General features: G+C 38.3%; 1 protein-coding gene across 1 annotated transcript; it reads left to right on the top strand.

The window, feature by feature from the left end:
- Positions 1 to 1189: 1189 nt before the first annotated feature.
- On the top strand, positions 1190 to 22018 carry iqch (IQ motif containing H). Its single transcript, XM_035664870.1, is given in 11 exon segments — positions 1190 to 1214; positions 1938 to 2458; positions 4010 to 4076; positions 14412 to 14567; positions 14798 to 14823; positions 14825 to 15058; positions 18174 to 18252; positions 18255 to 18317; positions 19604 to 19753; positions 20924 to 21027; positions 22001 to 22018. Coding segments are annotated over 11 exon segments (1443 nt in total).
- Positions 22019 to 22420: the final 402 nt, after the last annotated feature.

Raw genomic sequence — 22420 nt, 5'->3', positions numbered from 1 at the left:
ATAATAACAAACAATAATCCAAATAGTATCATGTCCTCGAGTTATTTGCTTCTTGCAGTGAGAAATTAATTCCTGTGTCCTGAGTCTTTGTTGATATTAATCGTAACATAAAGCACATGCCTCAGGAAAAATTTGATTAGGAAGCATTACAAGAGTTTCTGCTACAACTAAGATGAAATGGATATCGTTGTTCCTTGTCCCGATACTCCCTTAATCCCCAGAATAGACACTTTATGCTGGAGTGAAGAGTGATGGTACAGGTCTGCATTAATAGATGCTTCAAGTCTCATGCTCAGAGAGACAGTGACATAAAGGTCACTTGGCTTAGTGATGACAGCCAGCACTTATCACAGGAAACAAATTAATCTTTGCAAAGGTCGGCATTAGTTTTAGATATATTTCACACATTTTCTTTTCCAATATGTTTTTGGGAATCCATACCTGACATGAGAAATAGCGGCCAAGACTGTCACTCTGATATAGGAGAGATGGAAGTGCTGGCTGCAGAAAGCGGAAAGCAGCAGATTGCAGCACATCAGCATTCTTCTAAAGAAACAAGCGCCTGATTGCTGTGCTATGGGCTAGTGGTTTACAGCTGTCTCAGGACAGAAGTGGGTACCTGGTCCAGCATGCCAATAAGACAGCCGTAGCTTCCCCAACTGCTAACCACTGGCTCTCTGCCTGCTGCCTCCTCCTGCAACTCAGGCCAGCTCTTCTCCACTCCGTACCCATGCCAGGGAATGAGCTTTTGCATTTTAGCAATTTTACAAAAGGTGCCACCTTTTCCCAACCCCATCTGAAACAGATGTGTGCCTTTGAGGGGAGAATCTCCCAGCACCTGGCTACTACCTGTGGTCTGTCAGAGAGCTCAGTGGTCTGAGGAGAACGAAGGAGAGGACATTAGGTGACAAGTCTGGAGGATCAGCAGCACAAACTTTGTGTTTTCTGAGTAATGAGACATTTGAATCTGTTTATAGGCCATTGAATCTACTTTTAATTTTATTATGATAGTGTGTAATGAAAAACTTTAGCAGAATTGAATTGCTCTGAGTTATAGTATTTTATGATTAATCTTTAATCTTTGTGATTAATCGCTGCAAGAGACAGGTTACAGGACAATTTACAATTTTGCCAGGGCCAGTTTTTTTTGTGGCTCTCCTAAATAGAAATAGACCGATTATTGGCCTTGATGGGGCTCACACATAGCTCACCAGGTAGAGCTGGCGTCCAGCAGCGGCCATGGGTTTGGCTCTGACCTGTGGCCCTTTGCTACATGTCATCTCAGCCTCCTTTCATGTCACTCCTCAGCTGTCACTATCAATTAAAAGCCATATCTCACACAATGTCGGTAGAAGATAATACATTTTGCCAGATTTAGTATCCCAACTTCTTTTGGTTCATACATTAAGGTTAAATATTTTAATATATCTTGAATGTGAAAAAAATAATATTGTTGACTGATCCATGTAGGCTTCAATGCTTTGGTAGTGAAGTTCAGCCCTTGGAAATACTGAAACCTGATAACAAAAATCCTGCCACTGTGATGATGCAATATTTTCTAATTTCTTGCATTTTCTTTTCTGTTTTGCTACCACATTGTAACTCCAAAACGTAGCCACTGTTTGTGACTTTAGGTCTGATACACCTGAAGTCCAGGTGGCACAAGCAGCTTTAATGTGAGACCGAACTTGGATCCACCCACAAAAGAATAGGCAGATAAAGCACAGCCCTGTAGACCACCAATAAACTGCGTGCCTCCACAACCTCCAAGAGCGCACACCACAGAGGTTTAATGCAAGGTCTTATCTTTAAAAGCCTTCAGGTAAGAATGCTGTAATAGTTTCAAACAGTTAAATTAAATTTTAATTTCAATTCCTTTAACTGTATTATTAAAGTCTAGTTTGGTTGCCTCACACTTGTTTCCCTGTGTCCTGTAGAATATACCTGTAAATACCCCTTTACTATCATAAAGGGACAGATCAACCCAATGGCGACAGATTTCTGTCACTTCAAGCAGAGCTTTAACTTGTGCTGGAGCAGTGTGGTAGATGCTCTGGAGGCCCCGGAAAAGCTGCTCAGCTTTGCTGTGCCTCTAGCCAAAGTGAGCAGGGAACAGCTAATGGAGTTTAACAATGGTTTTGGTAATGGTTGGAAAAAGACTCCTCCAGTTATCAGCCTCCTCTCAATGCTTGAAAACTGGGAGGAGGTATTGGGCCTGGTCTTGTGCCCAGGTCAGCGCTACAAGGGAGAGGGAGGCATTGAGGCAGCTGCCATCCACATCCTGCCCTGCTGGAGGCGCTACTTAGCCCGGACAGCCTACTTGTGCCACTGGCGGCACAAGTGGGCGGCAGGGACCATCACCATCTCATGGTTATTGCACACTCAGATGCATTGTGTCAGGAAGGCCCTGCAGGCCCGGCGTTTTAGACAACTGGAGGATTACAGTAGCAGAGCCCAGGTGATGTTGCTTATATCCAATGTGTGCTTTCTCTCTGTTTCTCCTTCTCTTTTACTTAATATTGCTCTCTTACGTTTTCAAAGATTGCTTTGTTTCTCTTTTTTTCCCAATTTCTCACAATTAAAGTCAGACTTTTATTTATGACTTGTAAATTCAATTGAATAAGACATTATACAAATTAAATTATCTGCATTGTCTTTAAATGTTAAATGTTTGCTATTTAAATGTAGCCGTTGACTCTATAGAAAACAAGACAAAAAAATATTTTTTTTCATTTCATCTGGTTACTATAACATTCTGTTTCCCATTCAGCGTTTTATGGTGGGCTACTCAAAATATGCATTTGAGTTACATCCTTTTAGAGTCTCTACTACTGAGTAAAGTAGTGTAAAAGTAAGAACAGAAATGGGGTGCTGCCATGTCAATAAGAAAGCCGGGTCATTAATCATGGTATGTAACTTTAATTAAAATGTGCTGCTTTAGTACTTCTGGTTTGAAATGAACAGAAACACAGAACAGCAGAGGGGAGCAGTGAGACATAGTAGAACAATAGAGAGAAGCAAGATAAACATAAAAGATTAGAGGAGTTGGATGAACAGAGGGGAACAGCGGAAAGAGAGAGTGAGACAGATGAACAAATAAAAGTGCGGCCACATTGGCAGCAAAAGAAGACACATGGAGATTGTGAGGGCTAAAGATCACGGGCAAAAAAGGTACCTAATCCATTCTAATGGTCAGTTACAGTACATGTAAAAGTAGCTAAATGTATAATAAATATTGTAGATTGTTTAAATATTTAAATTAAAAAATGTGTTGTGATGATATTTAGTTTTAAAATAATAAGGTTTGTAGTAGAGTGGGACACAGCTATTGGTTTGAGTGGGATATTATAATAAAGTATAAACCATGGCAAAACTAATTTAATTTAATGCAGTTAGAATTAACGAGATAATTAAATTCTAGATTTTCTTGCTGCCCTTGACAAGCTTTGAAGACCAACTTCCTACAGAACCTTACAATATTAAGCTTGAGAAATAAAAATGTGCTTCTATTTAGCTCTTCAACAGAGCAGTATGACAGCACAATTTTCCTAGATGCATAATTCTCTGTAATTTTCTTTTCCTATTCAGCGTAGATGTCATGTCTGTGCTGTCATCTGGGTTGAACATCTTTAGAAGCACTGACACAGTATTAATTAGTGCCTACAAGTTCATTTAGTTTTAACATCGTTTTGTGTGTATACATGCACTAAATGTATGTTCTCACTCTTTAAACATTCATACCCTGTTAATTAAGCCTGCTAATCTTCCCCTGGCAGTAGCATCATGTACCTTGCTGATTGAATTAATTGTGAGAAGATGTTTCTAAAGTAAACGCTTAATTTAATTAAGGTGGTATTTTATGCTTGGTTTGCTTCTGTTAGCCCAGAGAGATATTGGCTTGATGTGTTTTAGCTATGCAGTGATGTGATGATTTGTGTGTGCGTGTGTGTGTGTGTGTGTGTACGCTCAAGCATTCCCCTGTCTGATCACGCCTTTTCTCTATCCCCAGCATCTGGCAGCCAACTGGAAACACACCCCGTCCTCCAAGAGGACCATTATCCACATCCCTTCATTAGGTAGCTTTCTCTGCCTGCTGCACACACACATACACACACATCTGATCTAGCAGCAGTCATCCCCTATCTCACCACTCTGCTGCCCCAGTCTGTGGCCCTGGTGGAGGCACTCTGTCTGGTTCAAATGACTCTCTGCAGGAAAGCACTCACAGGATGATGACAGTCCCCATGCCAGGGAACTGAACAATTTAGTCTCAATCGCCATTTAATTTGCAGATTAAGCAAATGAAAAGCCATTATGCAGAATATTTGCAAGAGACACAAAGGTCTTATTTTATTGCTTTGCAAAAAAAAAGAAAACACTCAAAAGAGGAAGAAGCTGCTGTGTTTTTGCACTAGACATAAAGTGCAAGCTATGATCCATTCTTGTTCTAATTTCACCATGGCACTCACATTTAGACTGTAATCAGGCATGTGCATTGTAAATCATTGAGCGATTGTCTAAAATTATTAAGCCTAATTACTAGCAGATGGAATGCTTTATTTGCACTTGGGGTGGCTACAGAGAGTGCTGTGTGAGCAAGGATAATTAGAAAGTTGAACCCCATTGTTGTTAATTAGCATGAATCCAATCATTTAATTACCTTGATTCAGTTGAGGATTCTCTCTCAGGCAGAAATCCAGACAGACATTGAGTAAAATCCTGGAGGTACCACTGGATATAGCTCAGTGGTGGCTGGACATGGTGCATAGGACTCCCAGCACACAACAGACATTGCACCTGCTAATTATTAAGCTAAATTAATCATCAGATTGCACTACTGTGTGATTAGACATAACTACCCCACCCACAAGCCTAGCAGTGCGACATCTGAGGATAGTTCTACAGATCTCGAATAAAGCTAATTAGACAAGATATGAATCTCTCTTTGTGTGCACATTTTTGTGACCTTGTTTTGACAGGATACTCTCAGCGACTGAAGTTAAGAAGAATTGTCCTCTACAGAACATCCAAATAAGCAGACTGTGTGATATTAGAGGTTGGAGCTTTTCGCCGCCCCACCACCATATATATATACACACAATAACTTTTTATGTCTTCACTGTGAACATGTAATTTGTGAAGTCCTTTTTAAAATAAAATTTGATGAAAATGTTGTGACATCTGGGTGACGACATCTTGCACTATTAGACCAGGCTCCTGAAGTGTGATAGAGCTGCAGACAGAGCTGATATAGGGACAACTCAGGCCTCACACTCCTACTATCCTCACACCTGAGGCTATACATTATTTCAGGTAAGTTTAAACATATTCAAGTGCAAGTGTAAACTTTAAAGACTGACTTTTTTGCAGAATCCTTAGAATTTACTGTAGAGAAATTGATTGTATTGTACTGTAGAGGTGCTCCAAGCATCTGTAGTTTGTGAATTCTCCTCTAGAGGGTACTAGAGGAGATTGTTACTATACAGTTGTCTTGTAAGAGCTGCACTCTCTGTCTGTGATATTATTTTTCATTCCCTTTTACTACTTTTGAAATTAAACATCTGTGCATTTGGAAGTAAACACACCATAACTATATTAACTTATACTTAAATAAAGAAAATAAGTTTAATGGTTTCCAGCTGGCGTTCAGTAAATAATTAAATTCAGTATTAGCTGCTTTAATTATCTGTTCATTCCATCTAACTGCAGTACTTTAAAAATTCTAAATTGTTTTGATTAACTTCATACAATAAAATCAAGGTGTTGTTATATTGTCTTTTTACATCCAGACATTCTATTTATCTTTTTACATCCTTTTGCATTAGATTGAATGTGCAACATGACATGGTCTTCTTCATTTCTTTGTATTGATTTTCCTGCTGTTTTGTTGTTAAACTGTGCCAGACGTGTTGCTGAGATGAATCACTGCTACCCATGGCTGGCAGCACATTCTGCCAGTGACAGAAGGGATAATTCCATGTGGATCAAATAAATACAGATGTGAAGTAATTAGTTATATTCCCAAGGAGCTCATTGCTAGCACACATTAAAGATGTGAAGGATAGGGGAGGCCTCCCACAGGCAGCTTTTATCAATTCAACCTGCTGGAATACAGAAGAGGTCAAACCCCTGCTGGCTATTACAATAATAGATCTGTTGTGTGTACACAGCATAGATTGTATAATAAATAGAGGACGGAGCTTCCGGGTCTGTGAAATGAGGCCAATGCGGAAGTACTTTAAACATGTATTCTTTTTAATGGCCACCAGGGGGCAGCTCCATTGGTAGCAATAAGAAGCTTTGTTGTATGTAATGTAATAGAAAATCACCCTACTTCTCAATTGATTTATTACCTCAGTAAGGGTTTATGGTCTCAATCAATCGCTTAATAAGTCTTCCATACAGCACAATATTCATTTAGTAAATTATGGTCCAGTTTAGAGTAAAACAGACAATAAGTCCATCACCTTGGGATTGACAAGTAATTCTCAGTGAGTCCATCCAGCGCAACACATAAAACAAAGATCAAAATTGTCAAACCAGGCAGTGCTGATCAACTATTATTCAAGATTCTGTTACCTCATTGCCTATTTTTTGCTTAAAATCTTTTCAGAAACATTTTAGTTTACTGTTTATCTGAAATACAAGAAAGTGTTTGACCAAGCAAGCTGCCATTGTTTCCTGCTACAGATGAGGTGAAACCAAGCGCAGCCCAACTCGCAGTAGTTGGTAGTCTATTTGGTAGTAGTAAGTAGTCCGTCACTGCTGCTGGTTGCAAAAAAAACAACATGGCAATGGCCATCATGCCAAACCTCGGAACTCCACAAATCAATGGGTGACGTCATGATAGGTTCACTTCACACTTACTAATTAAGGTCAAGGAACAACCGTTGGAAGACAAACTTATTAATATTTTCCCCCTAGTTTAGTAATAGTTTTCCAGACCCATAACATGTGCCTGTCCACACAACTAAAGTACTGTCTACACATGTGAAGTGCATGAGGAACCTGATCAAAGGGAAGCAGACCGATATTGTGCGTGAAATGGCCCATGTGGTTGACCTAGCAGTGGTTGATGAGTGTCAATCCAGTGCCCAGCTCTTGTTGTAGTTGTTCTTTTTTTCCTTTGGTCAATAACTTTAAATAAACAGTTTACTTCCGCAATACCTGAGTTACACTCAGAGGGATGGGCTATTCTTGAATGGATATAAACTAGTCACATGATAATACTGTTATGCTTTTAGACTCTTGATGGTGCCATTACAAAAGGAAACCTCCTGGTTAGAGACACAAAAACATTGTCACTTCAACCGTCTACCACTGAGGACACCTGCCTTTCTTCTCCTTGGATACAGATAAGGATGAAGATGTTTTTGAGAAAATAAATTTTATGCCCTTTCCTCATAATAACGCTTTCTTTGTTATACTAGACTTCTGCAGAAAGAAGGATCTGGCCAACTTTGGAAAGAACATCTCTGTTCTTTCACCAAACTAACCATGTCTTATACAGAAAAATAACCTTGTCCTTTTTGTGCCTTGTGTTTTGCTCTCTGGTTTATAATACAATAATGTTTTCTGTGACTCAAATGAATGGTTATGAAAATAATATGATTTCTTTAATAAATATAAACACATCTAGAAAATAGAACAGTTAATTAGTTGAATGTAAGTAAAATTGAAAACCAGACCAAATCCTGGTGTGACTTAGCTCAAGTAACGTGACCCCACCTGGTCATTATCATGACCTCGGTACAGGTGAGGCTGAAGATACAGCTGCAGAAACTGGGGCGAAGATTGGTTAACTGGGAGCTGCTGCACACTAAGCTGATTTAAGTCCTATTTTTTAGATCGATATCAGTTTGTACATGTTAACAATATATCCTCCATGCACATCCAAGTTAGTCATGGCATTCCACAAGGTTCTGTGCTTGGACCAATTCTATTCTTCTTATATTTCTTCAGGCAACATTATGCGGAATCACTCAATTAACTTTCATTTTTTATGCAGATGATACCCAATTATATCTATCGATCAAGCCAGATGAGACTCATCAATTAGTTAGATTACGAGCATGCTTTAAGGAAATTCATAGAAAAAGGGATTGGTTTGGGAGGCAGATGCCCTCTCCACATTTAAGAGCAGGCTTAAGACGTTCCTCTTTGATAAAGCTTAGAGTTCAGGCTCTGGCTCAGGTGAGCCCTGAGCCATCCCTTAGTTATGTTGACATAGGCCTAGACTGCTGGGGGGCTTCCCATGATGCACTGTGCTCTCTCATCCTCTCCCTCTCTAGCTATACACATTCATGTCCCATTAATGCATGCTACTAACTTAATTTCTTCCCCAGAGTTTTTGGGCTTTCTCGTCTAAAGAGAAGCGGTGTTAATCACACTGTAGCAGTGGTGAGAGAAAAAGAGAAAGACACACACACAGTGTATATGTGTGTGTGTGTGGGTGTGTAGGGAGTACTGTAAACAGTAGTCCAACCAACGCCAGATCAAGCAAAGATAACGACCTTACAGCAGTTTAATATGCCTGTGAATAGCTACTGTCTGTTTAAATGTCACTTATTCCTAGCAATTTATTATGCTTGCTTGTTTCCATTGTGATCTTGCTCTGCATGCACTAATGTCTGAGACAGGTGGGTGGTCTGGTGATTGTAGACAGATTTAGGTGTCCTCAAAAAATGCACAGGATTCTCTTTGGACATGTGTTTTCCTGTCCCTATTCTCAGTTGTTTTTCTTTTTTTCAATCTTCTCTATGAATTCAACAGTACACAGAGGAAAATGTTACTGCTCACAATAACCACCTCTCTGTCTCATCAGAAATAAATCATCCTCTTATTTGGAGATCACTGATTTCTGACCTTCTTCTCTCAACCCCTCTTAAGGATGTGTTCTAAAAGAGACTATCCTGTCTAGTTTGACAATAATAGCCTTTATTCACAGCAGTCATTTTGCGTTTAAATAGTAAGATAAACTCAGGTGTTACACTGATACTAATTAAGGTTCCACTCCGTTCGGGTCAAACAGAGTTAGTATGCTCCTATTGTGCATGTTGACACATAGAAAAGCTCTGCAACACTAAATGCAACAAGGCCTTAATTAAAGTTATTGGTAACGCCTGTGTTAACCCTACTGTTTTGTGTCAAAATGGTTGCTGTGAAAAATGACTACTGTAGAAACAGAAGAAAATGTTATATTTATAATTTATATAAGTTTATATGTAAGTCTTGTTTGACTGAGGTGAAAATCTCAATTGGCATCATTCAGTAGCAGTACAACTCGCCAACAGTTAAATAAATTAAATCTATTTTACCCATATCAATCAATAAACACTCACTCACTCTTTCTGGTGGACAAGATTTTCTATTAGATAAGATATCGTATAATCTAAGTTCCCCATGTGCAATATAATATATTGTTCGTATCTATACAGTTTTCTTTGCAATAGAGTTCCACCTATAGAGTGATGGAGAGCTCTTGATTGGATACGAACAAGTCACAGTCATACACTGTTCACTTCTGATTAGAGACATGAAAACATACAAGCATGAAGTAATTTATCAGTGCCTGAAAAAAAAACACACACTTTATTAATTACTTTATTTAATTTTTAATTCATGTGTTTCTCTCTTGGTTTAGCTTCATGAAACACGGCCGAGCTCATGATTCAAAACATCGATGTGCAGCACTAACTCAAGATGTGTATGCATAGTGATCATTTTACAGCATACTGTGATGTATGCACTCTTATCTGCTATAACCACGCAGGAATACGATTGTTATGATGCTGAGATACGTAACGTAACATGGTCTTGTGATGTGTCTTTGAGGATTACTTCATTCCCTCTCTGTCATAAACTATACTTGGACCACTTCTTAAGGCACATTTTATACACTTACTTTTATGTTTTATTGAATTTGTTGAATTTTAGGTTTGTGTTTTTATTTTTTTTATTTCCCTTATTACTTCTCCCTAAATTGGTGTTTTTTACTATTATGTCTTGTTTTTATGGCTCCCTCCAAAGCACTGGTTTTAGGAAAGTGCAATACAAATAAAGTTTATTGCTATTATTATTACAGTCATACCAATGAGGGATCGGCCATTTAAAGTTAACATGGTAACAACTAGATGCTTAACAGATATCATTACAATAACAGCTAGATATTAAAATGGGGATTGTGCTCCTTGTTGAGATGAGAGAGTTAAAAAAATTGTTAGTTTCACTTCTGTCATTGATGGAACAAAAGCTTAGGTCACAGTGGGGTCAGAGATCACATCATTTAGCCCAGAGTAGGCTGTCTTAATGTCACAATGCTGGTCCCTGTAGTACAGTATTTTGAGCATCATCCCCAGAGCCACACAACATTAAATCAATACATAAAATCTGTTTATACACACAGCCATTATCCATTCTCTGAGGCACACACATCAGCTAGTGTCGGTGTGTTGGGAAGAACAAAAGCCTGTCTAATGGTAGTAATGCCCTAGCTCACCTGGCAGTGACAATTAAATCACATTACAGAAATTCTGGTGAAAAGAGCATTTCTCTGTCTGTACATGTGTACCAATTTTGTAAAACTATTGTGCAGATTACAGATTAGATTGTCACACAGATTCATACCCGATTTCATTTGAATTACAAATGACACGAAACACTTTAATCCTGAAGCTGATGGTAGATGCTTTGATCTGCTGCTCTGGCATTACAACACTAAGCTTTCTGTCTCTGTCTGTCTATAACACTCAGTGGATGGGTCCGGGCCATTTGTAATGAGAACATTTTAGTATAAATGATGTGTGTAGGGTTGAAAGTGTAACCTTGTATTTTTCTATAAATATCCTTTCCTCTATTTCCTCAAAAAATAAATTCAGATTTAATCTCAGACCTATTCAAAAACAAATAAAATGTATTTAATCATTGGTAAACCATTCATTTAGTACAGATGCATTCTGTACACAGCATCTGAGCCCCTGGCTCTTATTTCTCATATGTTTACAAAGTAGCCTTTGATTTTCTGTCATGTGTTAATTACCGTATTTTGCCATTTAACTGGAAGCTTTGTGTAAACTAATTACTGGCTAATGATTGTGGGCTTGGAGCACAATGATTTTATTTTTTATTCCATTTGAAAGAACAGCAGTCATCTCAAGCTTCTTGTGGCTCACTCTGTTTTGTTCCTATTAGCTCGTTCTTTGATTCATAGTGTATGTGTGGTGCGGGGCTGTAATTGTTGTGGCATTGGGGCTGTTAATTATGGCAGAGAATGGCTGAGCCACAGCCAAGGTCCATAATGGTGGCTGAGGCAGCACAGGAAAGTAAATGGGGTTTGTTTCACCAGCTGGGGTCCCATGGAGAGGGAAGAGTGCCGAGGCCCCCAGTGTAGGCCGACAGCCTCGGGGCTTCTGGGCCATATGGACACAACACTTTAACTGGCCTTTATTCTACACCTTGCTCTTTTAATCAAAGCAAAGCCCACATCCTGTGCTCCTCATTGCATGATTTTTTTGTTTTGACATTGTTTTCTCCTAAAATGTATTAGCCCCCTAAATGTATTACATCGTCCTTCTGCTGTTGTACTTGAGTATATTGAAGATAGCAATTTGGCTCTATATGCTGAAAGATTACAAAACATTGTTGTTGATTAGATAGAAACATATGAATATTTTATATCAGTGTATCTCCTCGCTTCCCTCTCCTCACAGCAGAAACTGTAGATGGGTGTTAAAACATGGCAGAATATTTTGAGATATAACACTCATTAACGTGGCACTTTGCTGAAAAGAAGTAGGCCTAATTGCAATAGCAATGACAGCTAGTGAATAGGATATAGACTCACAACGCTGAATATTTGCAAGCAGTTAGGCAATATATGTTTAAAGCTATGTTTATGAAAAGAGTAGCAATTTAATTCATTAATAATTAAACACAAATTATGAAATTAAGCATTTTAAATATTAATTCAGAATTTAACAGTTCTCCACTAAGATTATTGTTTACCAAAAACAAAAACAAATAAGTGATGATTGAAGTGTACATTATGCAAATAGGTTTTACAATTCAGTGGAATGTGTCATATCCTTTATAATCACAGTAAAAGTAGAGGAGGATTACAGAGTATTCCTAGCGATAGTCTACACAGAGTGTGTGCACATTTTTTTTAATTATTGCTTGTTCTGATGGGCTCAGCATGAAGAGGCTGGACTCACAACAATGCCATGTGGTCTCTCAGAATAATACCAACATTTAGATCCCTTCTGGCTATGCAAAAGAAAGCCTAAAAAGATACAACGTGAAGGAGGAGGAATCACATCCAAACTAAAGGAGCTTCCACAGAGGTCTGAATATTGTGAGGCCCACAGCCTCCAGCACAATGTTTCAGCCTGCAGAAAGCCCCCAGGCATCTTTTAGCATTTACACAGAGAGAGGTTAAAGACATGTAGATCTGCACCCATGCAATGCCTGAAGGGGGCCACACACACACACACACACACACACACACACACACTTAAGCGCTCACACAGCTTGCATATGGATCATTAGGCACAAGAGGGTAAAAATTACACCTAATAGCGTCAACAGATGGAGTATTTCTTTTTGTCACACTGTGTACAAACAGATCTTGAGCTACACCTTATTTAGGTTAAGTTTGTCAACGAAATGGGTCATTTGATAATCACTACCACTGAAGAGGTACAGGGACATTTTATACAGATGTTTTCTGTCTAAATATTGTGCAGTCTGTGATTACATGGAGGACTTTAAATATATAATGTTCTGCCTTAACATAATTAACCTGAATTACCTTAATAAGACATTAGAACATTTCTGTGGCTCATGTTTGATGGATGCTTGTTTTGTGTTTTCCTTGATTTCAATGAATGTTAGGAGTGCTTTTGTGAAATCTTTAACCAGAGGAACTTTTGCTGTGCTTGCACTGATGTTAAATTTAAGCAGGGATGAAAATAATGTGAGAATAAGAGAGTAACAAAATGTTTAATTTAATATTACACATTAAATTAGTCATGGGCTGTAGATTAGGGTTTGAAGCTTTATTGGGATGGTACTACAGAAAATGAATATTCATATAAAATGTGTGACTACTCAGATTATATCCGTCTATTTCCGAGACTCGCTGTAGCTTCTCAGTTGTTTCACTATGTAATGGAGAGATGAAATAGCAATCAAAGAGGCAGGGCAACATCTATTTTATTTATGACCAGATTGCTTGGCTTTATGTGGACACCAAGCAAAGCTTGAATCCTATCACAGGGTACTGTACGCAGTTTAAGTCCAAATAATTTATTGCAAAATACCTCTCTTTCTTTTCCTCCTGTCCTGCTGTTTCTGTGAACTGCATAGGCAAAGTCCTGGGGTGAGCTTGCTCTTCCGTTGAAAATGACAACCGTTCCCTTACACTTTTTGCCGCACCATTGTGTGCTTTATGGTTTGTATAGGGGGAATCACTGTGTAGCATTTGACCTCGCCTCTTACAGTACTTGAATATGATGATGGCTGTTACATGACTGGAATATCAACAGCATAATCTCCAGTCCTGTCTCCAGTGAAGCCAAACAGCATACACTCAAAACAAAGTAACGCTCTGGATAGAACGATGAAGGAACAAAGAAATTATTTCCATTCAGAATTTAGTCATCTTTCAGACATACACATATATTTTGTTTTGTATGATCAAATTAAATTCCTGTGTAATGGTCATACACATACCTTATTTCATACAAACCCTGTATATCAGCACTTGGATTCTTCATACAGTCAACATAAGCAAAATGTAGTTTTATAATACAATTTATATGGTATAACATGAGAGCTAAAGGTTTAATAAAGTTCTTACTTTAACTATATCACAGCATTGTCAGGAAACAGTGTACACAATTTGCCAAACTGTTTAAGAGACACCTAAAACAAAAGTTAGAAATTAACAGCATAATTAAGTGGTGAAACCATTATGGCATTTCCTAGTTACAGAAACAAGAGTGATATCGATCCCAGTCAAGCCCTGATTGATCCCCAGATAGATGGGGTTAGCTTAGGCATTCATCAGCTGCCCAGTAGAGAGAGTTGTTATTGAGGGCAGGTGCTGTCTCTGGCTGTGAGTTAAAGCCATTAGACTCCTGAGGCCTTCTGATAATAGGCTGTCACTCACAGATAGACCCTCCCGCAGTATCCGTCAGACACTCGCACAGAAATTGAAGCAGCCACCAAAGGTCTCAAGGATAACAAGCAGTCACTGGAGTCATCCGGATAACACAAGGGCATTTCCAACAATGTAGTCGACACTTAGAAAGCTTTGATAATGGGACAAAATAAAGTAGCCAGGACTTCAACAGTATGTATGTTAACAAACATACATACTGTCCTCAGATCTGTCACAAACTCATTTTCAGTAGATAATGTATGGACCTTAACATTCTTTCTGGAGGAGCCTGTACTGCTCAGATATTTAGATGAGATCCCAGAATGGCTTGCCCATTACGCTCGGCCTGCTAAAACCTCCTGCTATCCCAACTGGGCCTGCTTCCTAAAGACGTTCCTCAGGCAAGGTCAGATACCTATTGTCAGGCACTGAATGCTTTTCACCTGCAAATACAGCCGTTTGGAATATGCTAACAGTTCGTCCTAGTTCCCAGATGTTGTCTGTCTGAACTGACAAATTTAATCATTTTCATGCTACTCTTGATGGTTATTAAACAGCTGCTAGGAGAGTTTCAGATACTGGTAACTTTTTGTTGTCTGTACTGCAGCCATTTCTCTGCTCTCACTGTGTGTCCAGGTGGTGTGGTGGAGTCCTACCCCCCGGTCAGACAGTGTCACCTGTCTGACAGTAGATCTGCAGCTGGAGCCCAGGGGTGAGGTCAACATGCTGTCCTGTGAAAACCAGCTTCACGGCTCCTGTCAACTGGAAGCTATAGGCTCCACTGTTCTTCAGACCTTTGTACACCCAGAGACCTTGCACTCCATCTGCACGTGTATGAACAAGGCCTGTCTACAGCAACTTATAGTGGGTTATGTCTCTGTGGATCTGTAGCAAAAGGTGAGACACAGGCAGGGCAAGAGAAAGCCTTAGCTCATGCTACCACAATAATTATGGTCTGGGCTGTTGCAACATGTGGTGTCAAAGATCTCTATTACCCATATTGGTGAAGGAGATCAATTTTTAGGCTAGATCAGGGATCCATATGAGCAGATAGGTGCCTCCCTTACTGCTCCCTGGGGATTTGAAAAACAGGCAAGGCAAACAGTGGGCGCAGGGACCAAATGTGTCACAAGGCCATCTAATAAACTGTCAGGTCTTATTGTGTCGATACACTGATTCCACCATTTAAGGTTTGCCCTTTAACCTTTCGATGCCGAGAAATTCAGAAGGTCCTATCTTTCAGACAATAGGTCACTCTAAAGTGATTTGGCAGCTTCACAGGGATGCCCTGTCAGTGTTTAACCCCTAGTTGGTTACCTGAAGTGGTCTGTTGAAATTTGTCTCGATATTATAGCGAGGCGCCATCGAAGCCTCGTCTCATTTGTCTGGATTAAGTTTTGTTGAAACGGTCTTGATTTATGATATTGGAAATGGACTGGTTTATGATGGTTTAACCTCTGCTCCTAACATGTGGCCACATTGACTGTTTATTGATCCAGAGCTGTAAAATGAAATGCTTTGTTTATAATACGCTCTATAAAATACTAAACCTACTAAAACTGTGGAGAAAGCACTACAGCTACTTTACAGTTTTACAGAAAGGTATGAATTTTTTCTGTTTCTTTCATTAAAAATACATCAGATCACAAAACATCTTCCACAAAAAAGTCTCTTTTATTTGTTTTTGTTTTTTTCTCTTCTTTGTTTTTGCACTTTTATTTAGGTTTGCATTCATCATGGATTCTCAGTGTAAAATATGGATTTGGAGCAGACACTAGCTAAGGGCATGATTGCCACTAGAGGGTAGTATCTTATGGATTAGATGTAACCACACAGTGTGAGCAAAGCAGTGTTCAGACAATGCAATATAATAGCAATATAATCTATATACATTCATACATATATTTTTATATATATATTAAATATATATGTTATGAATATATTTGTTATATATTATAAATATTAATTTTAAGGTAAAAAGAGTTCTTACATTTTAGGATTTAATATATTCAAATAAAAACTGAAATAAAAAAATGTGCTATTTCTCAAATTCATCATAGGAATGAAAACTGCCCTTTTAAAAAAAAACTGTTTAGAATGATATAATGACAGCTTTAAAATTAATTTGCAGTTTCAATGTTGACCCAAAATTGAATGGGATTCACTGACAGCATAATTAAGAACAGACTATAAACAGCATGTGCTTCAATAGAGGCAGGAACATTAAAGACAGATTCTTAACCATCTCCCCACACACAGAGCTCAGACAGAGGGCAAACGTGTCTGGATTTAAACATCAATTTAGATTCAAACCTGTTGCTAAAAGCTGCCTACTTTATTTGATGGGAAGAAGTGGGTCACATATGTTTGCCCTTGCAGTCTTTCCACACATTGTGGAACGGTGGGGCCCCAGCTGCAGCATCAGGGTTTTTAATGAAAATGCAAGGCAATAGAAAACAGGTACAATCCAGGCTTACATTTCCCACGGCTTTGTTAAGAACGACAATGAAACATTGGAGTATGATTTTTAGTGAGTCGAGTGAATGGCGCGGTGGAGTGTGTCCATCACTCAGGCCCAGGTACCAACCTGATGCATAGAGACTAGCATCAGTGGTAGCTACGGTGAAGGTGGAAGTGCATGGTGTTGCTAAACATGAATGTACAAAGTTGCAGTTGTTTAGATTGTTCTGATGTGTGCTGTTTATAACACTTTTAAAGCTTAGTCAAAAAATGTTAAATTGCACCTTGCCTGTATTTTTATCATTGAAATGATCATTACAAAAAAAATGTTTGTAATGTATCCATTTACTTATGCTATCACAATTCATTCAAAAGCTACAGATTACCAGCTGCAACAGTGTAGTCCAAAGCATTGCTCCTGGTTTATAAATTAGATCACATGTTGTCTAAAATTATTCTAAAGAAAATAATTTTTGTCACTATAATATTTTATTATATTATTTGGGGTATTTCTTCAACTGGTTCTTCTGGTCTTTTGAAGTTTTATATGACAGCCTCTTTAAAATTCGTTCAGTATGTTTTGATCTATTGAGCTATTAATCAATTATTCGACTGACAAAAAACTAATTGGCAACAATTGACAATTGATTAATCATTTTGATTATTTTTCAAACATAAGTGCCAAACTTTTTCTGATTTCTCAAATGTGAAGATTTCTCAGATTTTCTTAGTCTTATATCACTTTAGATGAATATTTAGCTTTTATCTTTGGGTTTGATGTGCAGTTTTGACATTTTGTTAAAAACAATGATTAGTCAAGAAATTAATTTCTAATGAAAATAACTGTTAGTTGCAGCCCTAGCCTATGGCCTACATTCAATAAAATATATGTGAATTGAATAAAAAATAAAATAGCCTATACGAAATGTGTTAGTGGAGATAAAGTGCTCTGGTTACAGAGACTGCGGGGTTCAGACAGGCAGCGATTTGCATTCACTGGCAGGAGCGTTTACTTTGACAAATAGGAACAGCAAAAGGAGGCAGTCGACTGCCACTTAGTTATTAACAACTCCTTCACTGGTGATTTATTTGCCACTTTTGAAGAGAGGGCATAGCTATTAGGTTATTATTGGGAAAATTAGCCCTGTTTAAGCAGAAGGCTATGACCATACCTGACCCCTTAATATACTTATAATGATGCCATTTACCATACATATCTGAACTTAGCTTCTCATCAGACCTGAGCCAAACAAACTAGCCCAGGGCAGACTGAATTCAAATTTGTAGGGAAGGATCTACTTTGTGCATGTGCCATTCCACAACTGAATTACCTAAATCTGTCGAGCATACACCATTCACCGTGTTTTTCCTTTCCCCTGCCTCTCAACATGGATAACATTGTAAGGATTAAAAGGTTCTGACCCTTCTCTTTATAAGCACTGCTGGGTGAAATACTTTGATGTTCCATTTTTGTGATTAATTTGGAATTAATAAGTGTATAGTGTCTGTTTTTCTCTGCTGTGACACAGAGTTCATGATGTCTTATTTGCAGGTGTGGGCTATTGATCTGGACCTCACATACAGTGACCAGCTGGCCATGACCCAGATGCTTCTGATGATGACTGGAGGAACGCAGGCTGTTCAGAAGTGCCCGTGCCAATCGGAGAGAAATGCTGTGAACACCAGATTGCAGCCAAAGTACCTTTTTACATTTCCTCATAATAACAGTTTTTATAATGTTAATTTTCTTAAACACGAGGAGGCTGATTTTTAATGCTGTATTTGTAGCTGTATATTTTACCACGTTTTTCTCTCTTTGTTGTTGAGGGAAAAAACAACAAAGAGACCACCAGTTCTAATGCAAGCTGAGACTTTAGATGATATTATTATACCACTACAGTAATCACACAGATAGATCAATGTTTTGCTCTTCATTTTTGTTAAATACAACTAAATACTGTAATTACGCACTGAGCTCAATTGGTGTTTAGGTGCTGAATTCATTATCATTTTGATAGATGAGCCTAAATAATCAACACATTAATAATTCATACCATTTTCATTATGCATGTGTATGCATGCTTGAACACCTCATCAACCTGGTGCCAGGCCTTAAACAATAGAGTTCTTTTATTAGCAGTATGCCTGAGTTTACGCTTGTTAATCCGCGACTTGTATTATTTTATCAAACATTAATTTAGTTGGTGGCCTGGTGCTTCAGTACAGCAGTTGAGCCACTGCAGTGGGTAATGGTTTTAGCAGTGGCCATCATTAGGGGCCTGCATATTATAGACACAATTAAATCCCTGTTGGACACTTTTATTGTTGTGTGAGGGTCCTGGGTTTGACAACTGCAAACACACAGCCATCACAGCGAGTTATGGGCTATCTCCTGAGCTCACAGGGGCTTAGGCCTGCTCTTTTTGTCTCCCAACGGCGCCTGAGAACCAGGAACATTTTTATCCTCTTGAGCCCTGCCACTTTTAAGTAATCAACCTCTCTAGTGTTACTTATGACAGTCACATGCTCAGTACCCCTCTATTATGGCCATATGTATTATGCGTTGAGTGGTCCTTTTGTGCAGTCGGTAGTGCTTTTGTCTCAAATTGAATGCAAAGATTCTCAGTCCCAAAACTGTAGTTTCTTTGATTGGCATCCACAATTAAGCTCATCTTGTATTTGGCATGTCTTCTGAACATTAATTGTTCCTCCCCGCAGTTAATTAAGAAAGGCCCAACAGTTTACCACATGTGCCCCACACTCATCATGTTTACTAATCACACACACTCCCTAAATTCAACAGTGACCCTAAGGACATGTGTATGGGGTTCAGCCATCTCTACCCATTTTACACACACCACCACCTATTATGCTTTAGCCCCGGATAGACTAGAGCATAACACGATTGTGTCTTGTTTTAGGTTAATAGAAAGACTAATGCAAACAATCATACACTTTCTCTTACTTGCTTTTATTTTTTACAACCTCCTGAGGTTCATTATTATGCAGTCATTGGGAGCCACTTGTTTTACTCTAACCTTTCCGTGTTATACTATAATGTGTTCTTGATGATGTGCAAGACTCATGGCGTAGGATTTGACCTGAAGGTAAAAAATTTGGGATTGATTTAAAGCAGAACTCCACATATTTTACAGATCAATGTCTGCTTACAGGTCTTTGGGAAAGATGGGGGAGCTGGACAAAATCTGGTAAATTACCTCAAGTGATGTCACTCAAGTCAGCGTCAGTTGGGCTGAGGACTATATGTTTGAACATGTTTTTAAATCTGGGGCGTGTGTAGTTAGAAAGAGTTGAGCTTACATGCCAGACCTCAATAGCACGCTCCTCATCTCTGCTCGAGGCTATATTAGCCGCTTCTAGCATAACACAGGGGGGCCTTCCTCAGTCTGCGTTCTTGTCTGTTCTTAATTCCTGGAAGTTCTCAACATGCCCATTTTACCGAGGATGCATCGGTTGTTAACTTGTATGAACTTGCCAGCTTACAAGTGAGCAGAGGAAAGGTGTGTTTCTGTGTGTTATTTCAACACTAAATTCAATTCTGAGAACATTTAAAGCGAGAAATCAACATTTTTGAAGTTGAGAATCTTCACAAGTCCTAGTGGGGGTGGCTAACTAGCTAGCCAGCCAGTGATGCTCACAGACCCGTCTTGTTCCACAGTCACATAGACCGACTGAACAGTCAGGTTGCATTGTAATATTAGCACCATGTTTTAACAAGTGCATAGATTTTGATATATATTTTTTGACTGTACATCAAGAGTCTGATAATGTTGTGCAAAGCTGAATTAATGGATTTTAATCTACACTATGTGATAATGGAGCTCTTCTTCTGACTGTTGAAATCACAGAGGAAGCAAAGCACTGTTTCAGATTTTTACAATGTTGTTGTCTTATTGCGTCTATTAATGAAATTTAGGGTCTGTTGCCCAGAGAAAGAATACATTTAGGTTTACTTTACTTCTTTGTTCAAATAGACAAGCACATGAAAAAAATGTAGAGGATTAGGTGGAAGAAAGTTTTTTGCAGACTAAGAGAAAGGCAATTCTTTTAGAGGATTAAGATGCCACCTCTGGCTTTGTAAATGTTGCTACAAACTTAAGCAGAGGGTTATTTAACATATTTATCACTCAAATCCTTTAGCTTACACAGTGCTGTAACAGTTAAATCAAGCTGTGCTTTCATTTAACCGCCACCGTCAGATGAACAAGGTGATTGTTTCTTAGCTGGCAACATGGGGAACATTAGTAAACTCGTTTGTTTGGGCTGTCGTCAATAGGCCAGTCTCAGAGGATCTCCAGGGAGCTCCAGTGACCTTTGCTCTGCTCTGTCAGTCATTCATCAGGAAATATCACCCCCCTAAAATGCAAGGAGAAACAAATGTTCAGGTAACATGTTAATGACTTAACGATCTCTCCTCATCTATATAATGAAACTTGCATTTTCAGTGAAGCTCCAGTTGTGTGGAATGCTTTTGCTGAAAGGGGAGTAATTTAATTTCCCTTCTTTTATCTTTTCTTTTTTGGAGGAGCTGATCAAGGACAGAGGGTGTACTACAGATGACTGTTCAGAACAAGATGCATGCAGTGGAGGAATAAACCTGCTGCTTATACAGCTGCTTCACTGCCAAACTTGCCTTACTCTTGCCAAGTTAAGTCATAATATCTTTGCCAGCTCAAATTACTCTGTGAATACATGAACCCTGGAGATGAATCAATATTGATCAGACATAGATAGCCAAATAAATTCTAGAAAAAACAATGTCAGAATCTGTCATGAGCTGCTATACTGAATGGTTTACTGATCTGCTTTAACTGCTTGAATATAATTAAATATTGGAAAATTATAGCTATGAAAGACATACAGTAAAATATGCACAAAGTAATTCCATTGGAGAATTAGAGGGCTTCATTTATGAATTATTCATGTATTCACATTATATAAAGCAGCTTTGTTTTGTGTTGGAATCTGAATATTATTTGTGCTTGTAGTGTGACATAAAATGAATATGTGGTGTATATGTACTACATTACTCAGTGTGCACTACATAGTATTTGACTGTGTGCCCAGATGTATACAACATGGATGAGTGTATTGTGTAGTGTTATTGTTTAGAGAACTTCTGCTAACCTGTGGCCACACATTACTTTGGCTGCTGGATGAGAAAGTGACTAGTGCTGGCTGCAATTCCACTGTCAAAGGCAATATTTATTTCTTTATCATGAAGTAGTGAAGTTATCAAATAAGTTTTCAGAAATTCTGTATTTTGTTGTTGAAAATGTACAAAATGATATGCTAACTTATTTCAGTGTTTTAGGCTATTTATAATTATTCATTATTGTGATTTTCTATTGTTTTCAGATTGACATAGTAAATTAGCCACTAATGTATTAAAAAAAATATATAAATATATACATATAGTACAACATGGTGTTTTTCAATTCACTTCTTCTGCACCTCAACTTCAAGGGTTTTTTTCTGGGTAATAATTACTGTTATGTGTCACCTTTACAGTGTCCTCGGATTGTAGAAGTCTCGGAAAGATTTATAGATGCTATGTTACATTCACAAACAATCTGCTTCGAAAATCGAAATGATCTACATATTCTGTCAATTCGTACTAATCACCCACACAAACTACCCAGATTGCTCTACATACAATATGTATATACAGTGTATATGATGAAATAATATTAATATATGTGTACAAACTAGCTTGACATAACTTTTACACTTAACATTTGCTTTTAGGGGCCCACATTCAGTATTAAATCTGGCAGT

The sequence above is a fragment of the Morone saxatilis genome, unplaced genomic scaffold (genome assembly GCF_004916995.1).
Source record: "Morone saxatilis isolate NCDOM2014 unplaced genomic scaffold, NCSU_SB_2.0 Contig2, whole genome shotgun sequence".
NCBI lineage: Eukaryota > Metazoa > Chordata > Actinopteri > Moronidae > Morone > Morone saxatilis.
This window is presented reverse-complemented; position numbering and strand designations above follow the sequence as displayed.